A 19,910-nucleotide genomic window follows, 5' to 3' on the forward strand; every position below is an offset into this window, starting at 1 on the left:
TCTAAAATTGGCATTACAACTACACCATGAGTATGGATAAAAATAATGTAAATGGCAATCAAAATTCCATGGCTTTTGTGCATGATACTCGGTAGTACAAAAATATCTCACTAGCTTAGAACATTAGGAAATAGGCAAAATTCAAACATGTCATATTTACCTTTTGGTATTACTGCATTTGAAGAAGGTGTTCATATAATATAAGCGGGATCTTATAAGATTGACATTAATGCTGAGACAATTGATGGTAAAAATGCTTTTCACTCCAAACATATGGCTGTCTTTCAGTAGAAAACAGACACTTCAAACGCTATCATAAGTTCCGTAAATGTAACTTGAACTAGACAGATCTGTGACGTTTAAAGATTATAATAACAAACTTATGACATGCTTACCAATTGACAAGCAAAACATACTTATTGACCATGTCCTATGCTTATGGGGGAGATTCAGAATCGATACTTCGGACAAGTCTTGAATATTTATTTAACTTATTTCAGACAAAACCTAGATTCAGTACCAATTTCTACAGAAAACATTGACAAATTTTTCTCCAATACGGATCAGCTTTACAAAAGGCTATGATAATTCAAATTTGTATATACGTTTCTACCTTGTGCTCCAGTCATATGCACCAAACCTAGCAACAGTTTATTTTAAATACCATTGTGAAATAATGTTTGGATATGTGCAACAAAATGCTGTGCAAACTTTTGACCAGCAATTGCATTCCGAAGCACAAAAAGAAATATGGTCTATAGCAGACGTTTTATAGTCCCACATTATAAAAAATTAAGAATGTTGTTGGCTTTCATCTTTCTTTTATAGATGGTATAGAAAGTAAGTAAGTTATTAACTTCAGCTGGGCTAGATGATTATGTGTTGACTTTGGAGTTTATGCTCGAAATAAAGAAAGCATATTCTTATCTTCCAACAGTTTAATCGTAGTGTCCCAAAATTAATACTACCCTATGCTCTCATGGCTCCTTTATTTAAAGGATTTTCAATTGATAGAGAAACATAACCTATATAAAAAAAACATTGAATCAAAAGTATGGACGGCGTTCCTTGATTGTCGAAGTTCATGTTTTATCTTATCCAAAATCATTAAAGGCATTTACGATTTCTTTATTGTTTTTAAAGATCACACATTTGCTTGAAGAATTGAGAACACATACTGGTTTTCCTTGAGAGAACAATGTCAGCATACATGTATATCGTTGTTTTTACATGCAAGGGTAAAGATCTTGAAAGAAAAGTTGTGTATGCGACACACATAGTTCGGCTTGTCCAAGTATTTGATCGTGTTGAGGGTCTGAGGGATGTTGTCTGACTATGCATAGAACACTAAGTTACGAAAGGTATTTACTCACAGCTGAAACTACTATAACACATGTGTTATTGTAGTCTCAGCTCCTAGTCATAAATAAACTCATCATAGATACCAGGATTGAAATTTTGTATTTGCGCCATAAGATATTTACTCATAGTCATTTATATATAAAATACTGGAACTGGAACATGTGAGAATGCACCCTTTTCACTTTAAATGCTAGTTTAAGTAGTTATGATCAATTATCTACTATTTGAACGGTAGATGACTGTGACGATACAATGTTTTGTCATTGATTGCATGGGCGGATCCAGCCATTTTTAAAAGGAGGGATTTTTCAACCATACATTGTATGTCCCCATTCATAAGCATTGATCCTCAAAAAAAGGGGGATTTCAACCCCCAGAACCTGCCCCCTGGATCCGCCACTCGATTGGAATAATTGAAATTTGCTGTATGGATCCAAATCTGGGACATAATATATTAGTATAATAGTCCCAGTCCCAGGCCAAATAGTGCATATTTATTTGTTCAGTTTCTATTGTATAGTCATCATAGAAAATAGATGTAAATTACAAGTTGATGATTGAGAAAGAACTGTATATTTCATTTGCAGGAAATGCCAGAATAGCAAAAGAGTTGAATGAACTGGAACATTTATTGAAAGAAGGAGAATATGTAAGTACTATAACAGTACAAGTCGTGTTTCTTCAGGAGGGACTTTTAGGAGGGATTTGCGCCCTGCCCGGTTTTGTAGAATTTTTTGGCACCATGCCCCTTTTTCGTCATATTTTATAATTCTATGTCAATAAGCTGCTCAAATTTAAGTGGATTAATCTGTTTTTTGGATATAAAATCTATTTCTTCTTCAAATATTTGTAGTGAAAAATTAATGAAATTGGTCCAGAAGGTAAGAGACCATAGGATACATTGTAGCATAACCAATAAAGATCAACCAAATAAATGACTATCTGATAAACATGTCCAGGCTGGATTAAAGACTGTCACATAATGACCATTTATGGTAAAAGATAGTATGTAGCCCCTATAATTCTCGTTGATACAATTTCATTTGAACATTATTGTTTAGTGATATAGATGTCAGTTTCATTATGGCTTTTAACATCAGTTTTTGATATTAGAATTAATCGGTCATGTTTACCTCGTGGACTTCACTTTGATAAGATTATTTTCATTAAACACAGGTTTCTTTATATATCAAAACTTGTCAAATAAATATGTCGTTGTATTAAATATCAAATTGAAATCAGATCTTAAAGATTTTATTTTCTAGGTCTCTATTTCTTTCATGGTGTTAGAATTTAAAAATTATTTATCTGGACGATTACATGTATTTGAACTTGACATAAACCTTTACATGTGTTTTAATCAAGATATAGATTTGATGTTGATTTTATCTTCCTTTTGCTTTTATTTGTAATTAATGTCTGGTATGTAGTTAGCATGTACATTTACTTCAATATCAATTTGAGTAGAATTTGACCTGTAGTGGAACAAATTTAAAGGTCTTTTTTGCACAAATTCGGATCTACATTTTAAGGAACATGCAAGAATTTAAAAATAGAAACTTTACAAAAGACAAGAATGTCTTAAAAAAGTAAGCTTATCAAGGGAATTACCATCTTTGACATCTAAATTAAATGATATCGAAAAAGAATCATTAGAAGGTAACATTTCTTTTACTGAATTAACACAAGCTTTGAAAAGGATGAAAAATAATAAAAGTCCTGCGTCAGATGGTTTTACTGCAGAATTTTTTAAAGTATTTTGGATAGACATTGGAAAGTTTGTCTTGAGGTCAATAAATTATTCATATCAGATAAGGGAAATGTCTGTCACACAGAGGCAGGGAGTTATCACATGTATTCCAAAAGAAGGCAAAACAGTTCTTAAAAAAATGGCGTCCAATTACACTTTTGAATTCAACATACAAACTAGCTTCTAGTTGTATAGCTGAGAGGATAAAGTCAGTTCTAAACAGAATTATTGACTCTGATCAAACAGGCTTTATCCCGGGTAGATTTATTGGGGAGAACTGTAGACTTATATATGATATTTTACACTTTACAGAAGAAAAAGAGGGACAAAAGATACCAGAAGGACAGTCAAACTCATAGATCGAAAACAAACTGACAACGTCATGGCCAAAAATAAAAAGACAAAGAGACAAATAATAGTACAGATGACACATTGATTGATTGATTGTTTGGTGTTTTAACGCCACTTTTAAGCGCCACTTTTAGGCTATTTCGTGGCGGCCAGTTTTTTTTGGTGGAGGAAGCCGGAGTGCCCGGAGAAAACCACCGACCTTCGATAGGAAAACTGACAATCCTAGTCAATTAAGATTGGAGTCGAGTGCACCCGCACGAGCGGGGTTCGAACTCACAACCTCAGTGTTGACTGGCTAGTGATTACAGTAGTAGAACTACTTAGACCACTTGGCCAACGAGGCCCCCCAGATGACACAACATCGAAAACTAAAGACTAAGCAACACGAACCCCACCAAAAACTGGGGGTGATCTCAGGTGCTCCGGAAGGGTAAGCAGATCCTGCTCCACATGTGGCACCCGTCGAGTTGCTTATGTTATTACAAATCCGGTAAATAGTCTAATTCGGTAAGTCACATTCGTGAAAAGGGAAGGGTATTGTAGTTACGACATAAGGAACATATCCGATATCATCTGTGAAACGGTTATTCCATAACGGTCAACCAACTCGTGATGGCGTCCGTAAAATTTACGAAGGGATGACTTCAACTTCACTATTTGGAACTCTTGGTTTAATAGCTTCCTTGTGAGCAGCAATCCTCTATCAAGGAAATCATGATAGGAAACACAAACCCGGGAATATCGTATCAATTGGGAGATATATGCTCCGTATGCAGGCGCTGCTGAAATGTTGTTACATAGAAATGGAAAGTTCACAACTGGGAAGCCGAAATCATCTCTTTTGTCGTAAAGTTTTGTTTTCAACCGACCCTCGTTGTCAATTTCTAGATGTAAGTCAAGATATGAGACAGACTTAACTGTATCTGTAGTATCCTTTATCTCTAGTTCGATGGGATAGATTCGTTCAACATAGTCACCAAAAGAAAATGATATCCCTGGTATATTATTACTCATTGATTTTGATAAGGCCTTTGACTCTATATCATGGGCCTTTCTCTTGGAAACACTGAAGTATTTCAATTTTGGAGACTCTATTATGAACTGGATAAAAACATTTTATAATGATATTACATCTAATGTTACCCAGAACTGCTGTCTGTCAGACTTTTTCCGTGTGGAGAGAGGCTGTAGACAGGGGGATCCTTTGTCTCCTTACCTTTTCTTGCTATGTGCTGAAATATTAGGCATTTTAGTAAGAAGTAGTGGAGAGATAAAGGGTATTACGATAGACGATTCAGAGTATATCTTGTCTCAATATGCAGACGACACATCACTTATTTTAGATGGGTCGCCTTCCTCACTGGATGCATCTCTCCATATATTACAATTCTATGCTGAGATATCAGGACTGAAAATTAATTTAGACAAAACAAACGTTATATGGATAGGTAGTAAAAGACATAGTCAAGACAAAATATGTGTGAAGTGGGGACTGAAATGGGGTTTCAGTACCTTCAAATTATTAGGTATCACTTTCTGTGTTGATTTAGATAGAATGTTAAATCTGAACTATGCTCCTCAAATACAAGAAATAGAAAAAATATTACAAAAATGGTCAAAACAGTCACTTACCCCGTTTGGTAAAATAACAATTATAAAGTCACTAATTATATCAAAATTAAATCATCTGTTCCTGTCCATCCCAGGTCCAGATGATAATATGATACGTAAACTTAATAGTAAAATTTATTCATTCATTTGGGATGATAAGCCTGACAAGATAAAGCGGGATCTTCTATGCCAAGAATACTTTAGAGGGGGCCTAAAAATGATTAATTTGAGACATTTTATACAAGGGTTAAAACTTACTTGGATTAGAAGAATATTTAAGCCAAAATCCAAATGGATCCAATTATTTACCTCCACCCAAAATATAAATTTTACAGAGTTGGCTTATTTTGGAATTATTAAAAAATCAAAAAACAAATTTTGGGATGAAGTTTTTCATGCCTGGAAAATTATGTCAAAACTCAGACATCCATTTCATTTCGAGGAAGTCATTTCGACATCTATATGGCATAACGAACATATTAAAATTGATAACGTCAGCGATTACTATAAAAATTGGTCACATCATGGGGTATGGACTGTAAATGACCTGTTAGATGAACATGGAAATATATTAACATATGAAAATTTTGAAATTATGTATAATTTCAAACCCATGTTTTTACAGTTTTATGGGCTTATATTAGCACTTAAAAAATAGCTACAAGCCATTGGAATCAACACCGAAAGAGAAAAAAAACATCAGGCTATTATACCTTTTAACATTAATATTTTCATTAAGTCCGAAAAGGGTTCAAAGGACATGTATACTATTTTAAATCAAGGAACTTTCCCTTTAGATTTTGTAGCAAAAAAAAAATGGGAAGGTATTCTTAATAAAGTTATAGAAAATTGGAAAAAAATACACTTGTGTGTTACCAAGGTTTCAAAAAATACTAGGTTATGTTGGTTTCAATATAGGATTATTCATTATATCTTAGGGACTAATGCTCTACTCTTTAAAATGAAACTTGTTAACTGTAATTTGTGTACATTTTGCAAGGAAGAGCCTGAAACTATAGAACATTTACTTTGGGGTTGTCATATTGTAGCCGACATTTGGCACAATCTCAATTCTTGGATTTTCGATATAGTTCATATAGAAATTCCACTAAATTTGAATATTGTCATTTTTGGCCTCTATGAAAATTATAAATTGAATTTTATTTAAAAATAAAGTTATCTTACTGACAAAGTATTTCATTTACAGATGTAAGATGTAAGATATAAAACCTCATATTAAAGGTCTTCAAAATTACATAAAAGAAAACTTGATTTTAGAGAAACATATTTCTTCAAAATATTTAAGTATGAAAGAACACAACTTGTACTGGAACCCCTGGGCTAAGATCATTAATTAAATTTAAATTAGGTTAATGTATATACATATGTGTATATATATGAGTATTTGAAAGAACTTGTATACTAGTAGTTATACCATATGCATGCTCATATATTTCTTGCTCTACTATTACTATTATTACTATATTAATAAAAATGTTATTACTATACTTCATCCATAGATTTCAAAGTGTTAGTCCATAGGAGGCTTATCATGCTTATTTATTTCACTTGTTTGATTATTGTACCACAAGATAAATATATGTTGATAACTGTAAATTCATGAAGAAAAATAATAAATTATAAAAAAAAAACGAATTTAAAAATAAGAAGATGTAGTCTGACATGACGAGACAATTCTTTACCAGAGACCAAATGATTTAAGAACCATGTTTTATCAATCTAATCTTAATTGATATCAGGCCAAAAAACTATAGTTCTGTTTCCTTCCTCCTTATCTATCTTTAACATGTTTAATTTTCATGCCTATGTACCTGAACACATTTTATAAACAATTTTTGTTTTGAACATTTAAGATTCCAGAATATTTCCATATAATAATAGTCCATGTAAAATAATGAAAAAAAAACAAAATATTTTACCTACCTACCATCCTACCGTATGTATATTTTTGCCCTCATGCTTCTCTAAACATTTAACATGACATGTCTGAAGATAATTTGAAATCTGATCATACATACATAATGTTCTTAATTGTATTTGATTGAAAAAATTATTTTAAATTTTTCTTTAGTGAATTTGTTAATTAAGTGACAACTTAACCACCATTCTGTAATTTTAACGGAGAAAAAAATAACCAAAGACTTCAAGCAAGCAACAATCAGACACTAGGTGTCCATACACTACCTCAAGCTTTTAAATGTCTAGAGTCTGCAAAAACGAGTGTGAATAACGATCATCCATTTATATCTCATTCTCCAAATAACATGAAAAGAAAAGATATGAAATATGACAACCACCGACAAGATAGGATACGAACATTACAATGTGTTGTGGTTAAACCGATGTATGAATTACTTACTGTAAATTCAGAAATATTTGTTGCATTTATTATTGCGATTTTGAAGAATGGAAAAAAAGCGAGATTAATTTAAGTATTGCGATTTTCATGGAAAATATGCATACAGATTTATGTATGCGATATCAAAATGGGAGTTCTGATTATTGCAATATTCAACATGCTCATTCAGTCGCAATAATAAAACCTGTTAATGATTCCTAAAGCTTCAGTTTTCTATCCAACAATACTCACCATGCTCACTCAGTAGCCATTATAAAACCTGTTAATGATTCTCAAGCTAGAGTATTTTATCTAACAGTAGACCTGTACTTTACAGAGCATGTAAAACTTGTTATTTCTACCCTTCAATAGTCGGTAAGGTCAGAACTTCTAGATAGTGCCCTGTGCCCACCCTTTGGAGTGGGTATGCTATTGGTTTTATGTTTTCTTTTTTTCATTATCTGAGAATTGATCATACAGTACCAGTGGAAAAATAAGAAAAGTTATTGTACACTGAATTTAATGTTATGAATGGAAATGATTGGTGGGTAGGCGCTAACTCCAATAACACAGCACCCTCTATGATCAATGTCCTCTTTAATGAGTGATGCTACTGTGTTAGTAGTGAGCTTAATATAACAACTGGATTTTTTGGGTTAAGCAAACTTGTGTAAACAAAAAAATTCATGTCAGCTGTAATGTACATTAATGGTTTTATTTTATAGGAGACACAAAATCCCAGTGATGTCGAAGGAGAAAAGGAGACAGCATTGCAGGAACCATATGAAGTAGAAGAAGAAAGGGAGCTCGAGGTAATTATAAATGGGAATATTTTATTAGTTAAAATTGTGATAACAAATTGGAACTTTAGAACCAGTTGCAGTAAATTAGTTTTACTATGTATTGTTCACAGAAACTTTGCATTGCAACAGGAAAACCAACATAACCGTTTAAGTTTTTGACCCATGACCACAATGAACTTTTACAAAGTGAACCAATGAATAAAATAATTTGTTTCTTTTTAAAATTTGAATGTTCATTTATGCATAAAGGTTTTCATTCAAATTGTGTTTTAATAGGTCAGACAAGGAAGATTTGGGAAATTACAGACTTAATTAGAATTAATCGGCCATGTTTACCTCGTGGACTTCACTTTGATAAGATATTTTCATTAAATACAGGTTTCTTTATATATTATTATTTGGCAAATGAATATTTCGTTGTATTAATATCAAATTGAAATCATATCTTAAAGATTTTATTTTCTAGGTCTCTATTTTTTCCATGATGTTAGAATTTAAAAATTATTTATCTGGACGATTACATGTATTTGAACTTGACATAAACCTTTACATGTGTTTTTTATCAAGAGATGGATTTGATGTTGATTTTATCTCCCTTTTGCTTTTATTTGTAATTAATGTCTGGTATGTAGTTAACATGTACATTTACTTCAATATCAATTTGAGTAGAATTTGACCTGTAGTGTGACAAATTTAAAGGTCTTTTTGCACAAATTCGGTTTTATATTCAAAGGAACATGCAAAAAACCTAAAATAAGAAGATGTAGTCAGACATGATGAGACAATTCTTTACCAGAGACCAAATGACTTAAGGTCAAGTTACAGTAAATGAACGCAATCTAGCGGATTCCGCGAAATGTTGCGACGTTTTGTACGAGTTACGTCCCATTGACCAGATTTAGCAATGTTGCAACCGGCAACTTTCTGACGAGACAATGTTAAATTTGATGGAAAGTATGTTACTTCTAGGAGAATGAACTTGTTTGCTAAAATTTAAGATGAAGAAATGCTACAGAATTTTGAAAATTAATCATGAAAATAGTCATGAAGACTATCTCCAAAATGAAAATAGGGAACTTGAATTGCGTTAGGGAGGTAGGGTGGTAACGTTAGAGCTTGGATATCTCGCCGACCAGTTAAAACAGTGCAAAAACTGTAGCTCACCACTATTTTTACATAATTGTGATGAGGAAAAACAGTGTGGTCTCGGAAGTATTCTATATGTAGTATGTTAAAAACGTCCCTACAGAATCCCTACATGTCTATATTCTACATGTATACTGGGAAAAGACATCGTCTTGCAGAAAATAAGAAGGGGATGCAAGTTTGGGACATTTATACTAAACCTTTAGTCTTGGTAAGATATCCCCTATTTTGAAAATTACAACACCAGTCGGAACAAGTAAAAATATTTTCAAATTCAAGAAAAGGGAATGAACCACATAAAATTCTCAGCTGCGTCAGTCAGTTTTGAAACAGATGACACAAAACGATTTTAAAATAACATTACTAGTAACCTTCTTCACGATTGCAACAACCATTAAATATTTATACATCACAATTTTTAGGACTATAACACATAAATGATAAACAAAAAGTTATAGAGATTCATCGCTAGTCTGTTTCCTAACGATTTTTTGTAATGGTGTTTTCTTTCACGTCCGCAATTTTGTGGAAAGTTTCAAAGCTAAAAAAAGAACACAAATCCTTAAATAGATACATGTATAAATAGTATATGGTTTGAAGAGTTATACATGGTATATTTTCCTAATAAAAGAACATCCAGTGGATCATAAAAGAATTGTCTTAGTACTAATTAGTCTTATTATTTCCTCAAGGTAATTGATATATCAATGTTTAAAAAAATAACTGGAAACAAATAAAAATGTGTAGCCTGAAAGTTGCATCTCAAATATAGAATAGAACTGTCAATTCTCAATTCTATTTCACTCAGTTAAGAAAGAGATTCTATCGATCATGTCGATATCATACTATTAATATATACATGTGTGTGTATCTACTAAAAAAATATGCACACACACTTTCAGTACCCAAAGTAAAATGAAAATCACGTAATAAGTCTTTAATTCAGTAAGACAGCAACCAGACAATAACACCAGGCCACAAAAAAATGGAAAAGGAAAAGACATCTGATGTTGTGCATTTGTGCAGGTGGAATTTAACAAGTTAAAGACAAAATTTTCAGTCATGTTTCATTATGTGCGTGATTGCTCTTTTTAGGGTTGATACGCTTTTCAAGAGCTTCATTAATATAAATTGTTTTGATAAAATAAGGCCGTTAGTTTTCTTGTTTGAATTTATTCACATTTTTCAAATCGGGGCTTTTTATAGCCGACTAAACGACATAAGTTTTTTTGTCTTTTTTAAGTCCGTACGATAGTCTGTAATTGTTTATATCCACCTCATGTGAACTTTGGTGGATAGTTGTTTCAATGGCAATCAGACCACATCACCTTGTTTTTATATTTATTGGTGTCAAATACAGTTGTTCTCTGATGCCCATTAATTTATTGTCACATATAATAAGATTTAAAAGGGGTTTGCAGAATAGAGAAAAAAGAGCCAAAAAAAATAAAATAAAATAAAGGATAGAGAATAATGGTTCTCGAAAGTTTAAAGAATAACAATGGAAAATAAAATAATAAGTTAATATACTAGTGTAGTGGTTAAAGACATGAACCATGTACAGAATAAAGCAATCATGTAATATTAGAAGAATTTTACAATAAAATCATTTATTGAGGATTTTACAGAATAAGCGTTATATTCAAAATTAAAGAAATTTGCCATTAAAATTAGTTAAAGAATACAGAAGTTAAGGACACACTTCATATAGACCCTTAAATTAATCGTTGTATTATCTCGGTGTTGTTGGTAATAAACAAAACAAATCACTAGTCAAATTATGCAGAGGGTGTTGTATTTGATGCAATATATTCTTATCTTCCCGTTCCTAATGTATCTTCCATTTTTTTGATGTTTACATTGATCAAAGCCTTAGTTTAATATAGTTTCATGTTATTACTATACCCCCCATCCCCCCCCCCCCCCCCCCCCCCCCCCCCCCCCCCCCCCCATTTTGTGTATCGTGTACTGGTTCTATATACTTTGAGCATATACGTGCTCACTTTTTGATTTTATACAGAACGAAAAGAAAGTATCAAAGATGTCAGTTTGTATGCATGTTTTACATGTTAACTCATGAGATGTATTAATAACCACACGACACTCTTTCAAGAATTTGTAGAAGAATCATTGATATAATGTTTGTTGATATATGCGGTGTAAAATTCTATTAAACAATTGTATAATCTTTGTAAAAACAGACGACTGCACTGACATAAGGGAGCTACCATTTGATTTTTATGGGGGGCTAGGATGAAATTTGAAAAAAATAGGCAGGACAGGAGTTTTGAGGGAAAAAAAAGGCAGGATGAGATTATTTGGAAAAAAAAAAGGCAGGATGACAATTTATGTAAAAAAAAAGTCAGGATAAACTAAAAAAAAAAGGCAGGACCGAATAGAGTGAAAAATAAAAAGGCAGGACAAAATTTTTCATCCTAGCCCCCCCCCCATAAAAATCAAATGGTAGCTCCCTAATACAAGTTGCAGCAGCATATGAGCAGAACGCTTTCTGTCGTTATATAATACCAAAACAAGCTATATCAAATGTTCCACTGGTAAAGTTACCGGTTTTTCAAAAAGTGGCCAAATCTTATATCGGAACGGAGAAATAATGCAAACAGATGACCTGCAAGATAGTCTTTAAGAGATTTTGTTAATTGGTTACCTGACACAATGCAAAGCTTTTTTATTCGAGAGTTTTAGTCTTTTCCATGGAGAATAAATCTTTCTTTGATAGTTTTAAACAAAAATGTAAAGGTTTTGTTGACTCGCTATCTTTACTGAAAACTGTGCCACCAGAAAGGAAACACGGGTTAAGGTTATAACCAGGAGAGCCTAGTATTTGACATTCTTGGTGTCAAATACGACGCACATAATGCCGTTGGAGATGTTCAAGCATTAGGGAGCTACCATTTGATTTTTATGGGGGGGCTAGGATGAAATTTGAAAAAAATAGGCAAGACAGGAGTTTTGAGTAAAAATAAAGGCAGGATGAGATTATTTGCCAAAAAAAAGGCAGGATGACAATTTATGTAAAACAAAAGTCAGGATAAACTAAAAAAAAAGGCAGGACCGAATAGAGTGAAAAATAAAACGGCAGGATCGAATAGAGGGAAAAATAAAACGGTAGGACAAAATTTTTCATCCTAGCCCCCCCCCCCATAAAAATCAAATGGTAGCTCCCTTACAACAACTAGTAGAACATGTGTTGCTTCCCACTGAGAAATTTGAAACACACCCATTCTCAGTGGAATATTTTTGACAGTCTTATGAACGTGAGGGGTCTGATGGTGTTGCCAATCTCCTATCGGAACTTTTTTTTAGGAAAAGCCAGAGTCACAAAAGATAAAATAATTATAGTACATCTTTTTTTTGAGCCAAGACATTGGGATGATTTCTATTTTTATGTTATTACTATTTTTGCGTTCTTGTACTTACAAAGTATTTTCGTCTGAATAAGTAGTTGTTTTAAACATGTTTATTGATAATGAACATATCATATTTTTTACAACTGTTATAATTTAATTTGAAATACGTGTCCATAAAAGAGGGTTTGACTGGGGTTTACGGAATACAGAATAAAAGGCAAACACTGCAGAATAAAAGGCAAAAAAAAGAATAGAGAATGATGAGGTGCTAAAATATAAAGAGTAAAGAATACAATACTGGTAATACAAAATAAAAATTAATAAATGAAGGACCCACTATCCAGACCCTTATAATAAAAAGAATCTATCAATACAAAACACATAATCATCATGCGGAATCAGCAATAACTTGACGTTATGTAATAAAAATAAAGACGTCACGATTTTTGATGTTTTTTTCCCCCAAAATGTTGAGGTTGCGTCGTTTCTAGAGGGAAAACGAATTCGGTGACCATATCTTTTTTTCGCATTATCTTATTTGTTAGACTAAGAGGAAGAAATCATAATTTAAAAAAAAAATTCTATGGAGTGAATCTCGTGATTTATACAGGAAACCGAAAAGTGTAGAAGAAAAATAAGGATTTTCCCTAAATATTCAATGTAATTTAGTACCCTCACGGACCATTTTAAAAATTGCTTTTTCTCGAAAACGAAGTCGGTGACATATACTTTTTTTTAATTTTCTGATGTATATTTTCAATATCTAATGGAATTCTAAATTTCAAAAAAATCTATGGACTGGTCATTTACTGATCCTTGACCTTAAGAACCATGTTTTATCAATCTAATCTTAATTGATATCAGGCCAAAAAACTATAGTTCTGTTTCCTTCCTCCTTATCTATCTTTAACATGTTTAATTTTCATGCCTATGTACCTGAACACATTTTATAAACAATTTTAGTTTTGAACATTTAAGAGTCCAGAATATTTCCATATAATAATAGACCATGTTAAATAATTTTAAAAAATCAAAATATTTTACCTACCTTCCATCCTACCGTATTATTTTCTGGTTGTAGGCAGGAAACAAGTATGTATATTTTTGCCCTCATGCTTCTCTAGACATTTAACATGACATGTCTGAAGGTAATTTGAAATCTGATCATGCATACATAATGTTCTTAATTGTATTTGATTGAAAAAATTATTTTAAATTTTCTTTAGTGAATTTGTTAATTAAGTGACAACTTAACCACCATTCTGTAATTGTAATGGAGAAAAAAATAACCAAAGACATCAAGCAAGCAACAATCAGACACTATGTGTCCATACACTGCCTCAAGCTTTTAAATGTCTAGAGTCTGCAAAAACGAGTGTGAATAACGATCATCCATTAATATCTAATTCTCCAAATAACATGAAAAGAAAAGATATGAAATATGACAACCACCGACAAGATAGGATACGAACATTAAAATGTGTTGTGGTTAAACCAATGTATGAATTACTTACTGTAAATTCAGAAATATTTGTTGCATTTATTATTGCGATTTTGAAGAATGGAAAAAAAAGCGGGATTAATTTAAGTATTGCGATTTTCATGGAAAATATGCATACAGATTTATGTATGCGATGTCAAAATGGGAGTTCTGATTATTGCAATATTCAACATGCTCATTCAGTCGCAATAATAAAACCTGTTAATGATTCCTAAAGCTTCAGTTTTCTATCTAACAATACTCACCATGCTCACTCAGTCGCCATTATAAAACCTGTTAATGATTTCTCAAGCTAGAGTATTTTATTTACCAGTAGACCTGTAATTTACAGAGCATGTAGGTCTTGTTATTTCTACCCTTCCATAGTCAGTAAGGTCAGAACATCTAGATAGTGTCCTGTGCCCACCCTTTGGAGTGGGTATGCTATTGGTTTTATGTTTTCTTTTTTTCATTATCTGAGAATTGATCATACAGTACCAGTGGAAAAAAAAGAAAAGTTATTGTACACTGAATTTAATGTTATGAATGGAAATGATTGGTGTGTAGGCTCTTACTCCAATAACACAGCACCATCTATGATCAATGTCCTCCTTAATGAGTGATGCTACTGTGTTAGTAGTGAGCTTAATATAACAACTGGATTTTTTGGGTTAGGCAAACTTGTGTAAACAAATAAGTTCATGTCAGCTGTAATGTACATTAATTGTTTTATTTTATAGGAGACACAAAATCCCAGTGATGTCGAAGGAGAAAAGGAGACAGCATTGCAGGAACCATATGAAGTAGAAGAAGAAAGGGAGCTCGAGGTAATTATAAATGGGAATGTTTTATAAGTTAAAATTGTGATAACAAATTGGAACTTTAGAACCAGTTGCAGTAAATAAATTTTACTATGTATTGTTCACAGAAACTCTGCATTGCAACAGGAAAACCAACAGAACCGTTAAAGTATTTGACCCATGACCACAATGAACTTTTACAAAGTGAACCAATGAATAAAATAATTTGTTTCTTTTTAAAATTTGTATGTTCATTTATGCATAAAGGTTTTCATTCAAATTGTTTTTTTTAATAGGTCAGACAAGGAAGATTTGGGAAATTACACACTTAATTAGAATTAATCGGCCATGTTTACCTCGTAGACTTCACTTTGATAAGATATTTTCATTAAATACAGGTTTCTTTGTATATCAATATTTGGCAAATGAATATGTTTTATAAAAAGACCATAAACCCACTTATTCATGGTATGGTATCAATATTTCTGACCTAACACTACGTACTTTTTATTGCTTAATTCTTTAGAACTTAATATGCAATGTTTCGGGTTCTTTCGGGAGTATTCCCAGGTAAACCCTCATCAGAGGCCGACCTTTAGCTATTTATTTCGTATCTAGTATCATAGATAGATGTGTGTCTGTTTCATAACAGTTTTTTTATTTAATTTATTAACTACACGTGCATATAGGTCTACGTTGTAGCTAGTCTTTTTACAGACTAAAGAAACTGACCAAGTAGATCAGCACCTTTGGTTAATTATTCATATATATAATGAAAAGACTTATTGTCTTTATTCTCGTAATCTAATCTATCATAAATCTACACGAGATATAATAGTTAGTAGTTATCAGTGCTATACTGTTGAATTCACACTAGACTGCCGTGTATGTTTTAACACCTATTTGATAATATACAAATGTCTCCATGTTAAACAATTGAAGAGGTTTGTGTAGATACCATGTCGGGTCTATGCATGAATATAACAGGAACCATTGTGTTTTCCCTTGTACGTGATCTCTTGAAATAAATCGGCATCACGTCTTTTTACATCTGTTTCACAGTATAATGATTGTATACTAAAGCCTCCCGTGGTGGGGTATTGTGGATCAATGTCTTCGGCTTAATGATTAATTATCATGTTGCCAATATTCTTATTGTTTTTTAAACCAATATCTGGTTTGGATTTAGATAGTTTTTTTTTTAGTTTTTTTGTTGTTTTTTTTTTGGCAATCGGATCTTTCCGAATTATATACCAAATTTTGTTATTACCGTGTTAAGATATTCAAGATATTTCTGCCACTTGTTTTCTAATATTTGGTTTCTTTTGAAGTTGCTGTCTGCATTTATGCTAACTCAGCCTAACTGTATTTGTTAGGGAGAAATCCGCAAGACATTTACACTTTAGACCGTATTTATACGTTTATCTTATAAGTACATGTTGCTATTGATTCTAAGAATTCTCGTACCTTCAGAAGGAATGAAAACAATGTACTATTTCAAATAGTTGTTCACTTTGTTCACCTTCTTCATTAAATATATTAAATCCATCAATTCTCATTCTTTAGTGGAATTTAATATTATTTTCGTAGGGTATTTCTCTGTTTTATGTCTATAATTATGGTTAAATATAGCAATATCAGATATTTCCAGGGAGGCAACTCTGCCCATTGAAACGCCAACGATCTGTTGCTAGTATAATAGTATTTCTTTCGTTGTTCATTGACAATCATATTTATTTGTTATTAGTGTCCATGTAACCTTCAACGGCTTGACATAATAATTATTATCGATATTAGTTGCTTAACGTCCTGTTGCCAATATTTCATGTATGTTTAGGACTGTGATATAGTGATGACATAAGGTTGTTTGCTAGTATAATAGTATAACTTCCATAGTTCGTTGACAATCATATTAGTTGTAGTTAGTTTCCATGCTACCTTCTAAGGTTTGACATGATACAGCGATAACTTAACGATTTGTGGTTGCTTAGCATCCAGTGGCAAATATTTCATGTATGTTAAGGAATATGATATAGTGATGACATAAGGTTGTTTGCTAGTATAATAGTATAACTTCCATAGTTCATTGACAATCATATTAATTTGTAGTTAGTTTCCATGCTACCTTGTAAGGTTTGACATGATATAGCGATAAATTAAAGATTTTTAGTTGCTAAGCATCCAGTGGCAAATATTTCATGTATGTTTAGGACTATGATATAGTGATGACATAAGGTTGTTTGCTAGTATAATAGTACAACTTCCATAGTTCATTGACAATCATATTAGTTTGTAGTAAGTTTCCATGCTACCTTCTAAGGTTTGGCATAATACAGCGATAAATTAAAGATTGTTGGTTGCTTAGCCTCCAGTGGCAAATATTTCATGTATGTTTAGGACTATGATATAGTGATGACATAAGGTTGTTTGCTAGTATAATAGTATAACTTCCATAGTTCATTGACAATCATATTAGTTTGTAGTTAGTTTCCATGCTACCTTCTAAGGTTTGACATGATACAGTGATAAATTCAAGATTGTTGGTTGCTAAGCATCCAGTGGCAAATATTTCATGTATGTTTAAGACTGATATAGTGATGACATAAGGTTGTTTGCTGGTATAATAGTATAACTTCCATAGTTCATTGACAATCATATTAGTTTGTAGTTAGTTTTTATGATACCTTCTTAGGTTTGACTTGATACAGCATCCAGTGGCAAATATTCCATGTATGTTTAGGACTATGATATAGTGATGACATAAGGTTGCTTGCTAGTATAATAGTATAACTTCCATAGTTCATTGACAATCATATTAGTTTGTAGTAAGTTTCCATGCTACCCTAAGGTTTGACATGATATAGCGATAAATTAACGATTGTTGGTTGCTTAGCATCCAGGGGCAAATATTTTATGTATGTTTAGGACTATGATATAGTGATGACATAAGGTTGTTTGCTAGTATAATAGTTTAACTTCCATAGTTCATTGACAATCATATTAGTTTGTAGTTAGTTTTCATGATACCTTCTAAGGTTTGACATGATACAGCGATAGATTAAAGTTTGTTGGTTGCTTAGCATCCAGTGGCAAATATTTCATGTACGTTAAGAACGATGATACATATAGTGGTGAAACAAGGTTGTTTGCTAGTATAATAGTATAACTTCCATAGTTCATTGACAATCATATTAGTTTGTAGTTAATTTTCATGCTACCTTCTAAGGTTTGACATGAAACAGTGATGAATTGAACATTTGTTGGTTGCTTAGCATCCAGTGGCAAATATTTCATGTATGTTTAGAAATATGATAGATATAGTGGTGGAACAAGGTTGTTTGCTAGTATAATAGTATAACTTCCATAGTTCATTGACAATCATATTATTGTAATTAGTTTCCATGCTACCTTCTAAGGTTTGACATGAAACAGCGATGAATTGAAGATTTGTTGGTTGCTTAGCATCCAGTGGCAAATATTTCATGTATGTTTAGGACTATGATATAGTGATGACATAAGGTTGTTTGCTAGTATAATAGTATAACTTCCATAGTTCATTGACAATCATATTAGTTTGTATTTAGTTTCCATGCTACCTTCTGAGGTTTGACATGATTCAGCGATGAATTAAAGATTTGTTGGTTGCTTAGCATCCAGTGGCAAATGTTTTATGTATGTTTAGAACTATGATACATATAGTGGTGGAACAAGGTTGTTTGCTAGTATAATATTATAACTTCCATAGTTCATTGACAATCATATTAGTTTGTAGTTAGTTTCCATGCTACCTTCTAAGGTTTGACACGATACAGCGATGAATTTTTGATTGTGGTTACTTAAAGTCCAGTGACAAATATTTCATGTATGTTTTAGACGATGATATATAAAGTGATAACATAAGGTTGTTTGCTAGTATAATAGTATAACTTCCCTTAGCTAGTTCATTTACAATCATATCAGTTTGTAATTATTTTCCATGTTACCTTCTTAGGTTTTACATAGTGATGAATTATTGATTGTTGATTGCTATACGTCCAATTGCAAATATTTCAAGTATGTTTAAGGACTATGTTGACATAAGGTTGTTTGCTAGTATAATAGTATAACTTCTATGTTTCAGTCAAATATGATTCGGTATCATTTTCCAATATATATATATATATATATATATATATCAGTGTCTTGTATGTTATATGCATACATTTTGTTTCTGTATTATTTTATTTTATTTTTATTCATTACTTTATTGTTTCAGGTATATCTTTGTTTCATATGTAAATAGTGATAGCTATATAGTAGATCTATGTTATTTACATAATTAGTTACATGTATATTGTATAAGATGTACAGTGTTATATACATAAAGAAAGATGTACAGTATTATATACATATAGAATTGTATATTATTACATTGTGCATATAGTATAGTGTCGTACGTAGTTTCTCGACCAGAAATACGTCGTACCATAGCATAAATAAGGATCAAAAATTCTATAATTAAATAGAACCTGATTCAACGGGTGAGATCACAACTAGTGAAATATTCATCGTATCAAATTGTTTTATAAAAAGACCATAAACCCACTTATTCATGGTATGGTATCAATATTTCTGACCTGACACTACGTACTTTTTATTGCTTAATTCTATAGAATTTAATAAGCAATGTTTCGGGTTCTTTCGGGAGTATTCCCAGGTAAACCCTCATCAGAGGCCGACCTTTAGCTATTTATTTCGTATCTAGTATCATAGATAGATGTGTGTCTGTTTCATAACAGTTTTTTTATTTAATTTATTAACTACACGTGCATATAGGTCTACGTTGTAGCTAGTCTTTTTACAGACTAAAGAAACTGACCAAGTAGATCAGCACCTTTGGT

The 19,910-nt window shown here is 32.0% G+C and overlaps 1 protein-coding gene across 1 annotated transcript in view; it reads left to right on the forward strand.

Annotated features, from left to right (window-relative positions):
• The first annotated feature begins 1,915 nt into the window (after positions 1–1,915).
• The window catches only part of LOC127723870 (MAM and LDL-receptor class A domain-containing protein 1-like), a 90,093-nt gene continuing 72,098 nt past the window's right edge, over positions 1,916–19,910 (forward strand). The window contains exons 1-3 of the mRNA XM_052230588.1: positions 1,916–2,011; positions 8,159–8,245; positions 14,971–15,057. Of these exons, the coding sequence (XP_052086548.1) occupies positions 1,916–2,011; positions 8,159–8,245; positions 14,971–15,057 (270 nt within the window). The remainder of the gene's footprint in view (positions 2,012–8,158; positions 8,246–14,970; positions 15,058–19,910) is intronic.

The sequence above is a fragment of the Mytilus californianus genome, unplaced genomic scaffold (assembly GCF_021869535.1).
Source record: "Mytilus californianus isolate M0D057914Y unplaced genomic scaffold, xbMytCali1.0.p SCAF_13, whole genome shotgun sequence".
Lineage (NCBI taxonomy): Eukaryota > Metazoa > Mollusca > Bivalvia > Mytilida > Mytilidae > Mytilus > Mytilus californianus.